At 42.2% G+C, this 2,500-nt stretch overlaps 1 protein-coding gene across 1 annotated transcript in view; it reads left to right on the forward strand.

Moving 5' to 3' along the window:
* LOC125047144 (paired box protein Pax-6-like) overlaps positions 1–1,961 on the forward strand; it is a 5,809-nt gene extending 3,848 nt beyond the window's left edge. The window contains exons 4-6 of the mRNA XM_047645261.1: positions 811–989; positions 1,309–1,610; positions 1,873–1,961. Of these exons, the coding sequence (XP_047501217.1) occupies positions 811–989; positions 1,309–1,610; positions 1,873–1,961 (570 nt within the window). The remainder of the gene's footprint in view (positions 1–810; positions 990–1,308; positions 1,611–1,872) is intronic.
* Positions 1,962–2,500: the final 539 nt, after the last annotated feature.

Here is a 2,500-nt window from a genome sequence, read left to right on the forward strand (position 1 = left end):
TTTTTTGCTTTTGTTTTAATTATTTATTCATTTTTTCTATTTCTTCAAGCTTTATTACTGATATGTTCCTATTCTTCATTCTTTTCATTTTTTAGTTATGATAATAAGTATATAAGTATTGATAATGAGGATAATGAATACTATAATGATTTCTTTTTATTGTTTACCAGTAATATTATTTTTTTTTATTATTATTATCATTATCATTATCGTTATTATTGTTATTATCATCATTCTCATTGTTATTATTATTATTATTATTATTATTATTATTATTACTATTATTATTGTTATTATCATTGTTATTATATTATAATTATTATCATTATCACCATTATTAATAGTCTCAGTGGTACTAGTAATAACAAGTAATAGTAATGGTATTATATTATCACGAAATTCATCAATATCAAGAATATCAGTTTCCTTTCGGTCAGTTCACTATATTGAATAGCGTTTTAGTGTTTCGATTATAAAAACAGAACTTTAATATATTGCACATCACTTTAGTATATCGTTTATACAACATGACATTACTCTATTATTAAAATAAAAACAGAATGCAATTTTAGACAATTGATTACAGAAACAGAACATAATTTTAGTCAAATAATTACAAAAACAGAACATTTTAGTCAACTGAACATCCTTTTAGCCAAATGAACATTTCAGTCAACTAAACATTTTAGTCAATATAACAATTTAGTTAACTGAACATCATTTTAGTCAAAAGAACGACATATTAGTCAACTCAATAGTTCACTGATTGCAGAAATAGAACACCCGATTTTCTAACGCCGTTTCCCGCAGGTCTGGTTCAGCAACCGACGAGCAAAATGGCGGAGAGAAGAGAAATTGCGGAACCAAAGACGAGCTGCTGAAGGCGTCGCGCCGTCCTCGCCCACCAGGATCGTCAACAACGCTTTCACGCCCACGCCCATGTACACGCCCCTGCCTCCGCCGCCCATGTCCGTGGCTGACACGTATGGGTGAGTTTTGACATTGGAAGCTGTTGGGGTTTATATTTGTCTCACACAGACACACACACACACACACACACACACACACACACACACACACACACACACACACACACACACACACACACACACACACACACATCACATACATACACATGAACATTAACCCATTAGGACCCGTGGAAAACACATACAGGCACCCATGCACACACTCACGCATAAGATCACACACATACAAACCCTCCCATACAGGCGTTGATAAAAGAACGCCCATTTTTATATTTTTTTCCGTCATGACTTGTTACTGACAACGCCCTCCCGCCCACAGCTCCATGACGGGTCCCGGAGGCGGCTTCGGGATGGCCTCAAGCGTGGGCGTCACAGCCACAAGCCCCAACTGCCTCGGCTCGCAGCAACCACCCACGGGCGTGCACGCGGGGGCGGGACTCACAAGAGAACAGGCACACGCCCACAACCCTTACATGAGCCGCCCATACGACCCTCTCTATTCGCACGCCCGCGCTTCGCCCACCTGCCCGCCCATGCTCTACCACCACGCCTCCCACCACCATCACCATCAATCCCACGCCCACGAGTACAATACGCCCACACCACCCAACTCCCAAGCTGGTAGGTGTCGCTTTTGTTTACCTGCTCTTTCTCCGGCTGTTATCGGTATTTTCTTTCTTGTCTGTTTCTCTTCAGTTACTAGTCTAATAATACAAATAATTATGATAATAAGCGTAAGGATGATAATGAAAACTATTATAATTTTCATCATGATTATCACCTCCACCACGATCCTCCTCATCATTCCCTGTTGCAATTATCATTTCCTTATTTTCCTCTATCTCTCCTCTTCGCATTTTCTAACGTTCTCCTCTTCCTCCAGGTCTCCTCTCGCCCGGCGTGTCCGTTCCCCTCGCCGTGCCAGGCCAGAACCACGACATGAGTGCGCAATACTGGACGCGGCTTCAGTAACGCAACATTCCCCTCGCACACTAACGTCCATAAGGGGAAATGACGATCGTGTGGATATATGTCCGTGTGGATATGCGCCCGTGTGGGTATGCGGCCGTGTGGTTATGCGCCCGTGTGGATTATACATCCGTGTGGGTATGCGCCTGTGTGGATCTGCGCCCGTGTGGGTATGCGCCCAGCTGGCTATGCGTCCGTGGATATACATAGATATACAGGTCCTTTCCGGAGAGAGAAAAATATAGACGCCGACATATCCACACAACTCGTCTAATAAGCGCACACAGAAAGTAGAGAGCAGAAATCAGCAGGGTTACCAGAGGGCGATGCCTATGTACACTGACTTACTGTAACACGAACCCTTATTAAAACACCGCTTGCATTAACCTCACAAGAGAAAGAAGGGTGGCACTGATATCCCAAACGCTGTTCTTTGGCACTGGAGAACAAGGTTGTCTGTTGTTTGAATCCAACTTTGAATATTTCTTTTTATATATACACACCTTCCCGTGGTTTGGCATCCTGGGAACTTGCTGCTGTTG

The sequence above is a fragment of the Penaeus chinensis genome, chromosome 40 (genome assembly GCF_019202785.1).
Source record: "Penaeus chinensis breed Huanghai No. 1 chromosome 40, ASM1920278v2, whole genome shotgun sequence".
NCBI lineage: Eukaryota > Metazoa > Arthropoda > Malacostraca > Decapoda > Penaeidae > Penaeus > Penaeus chinensis.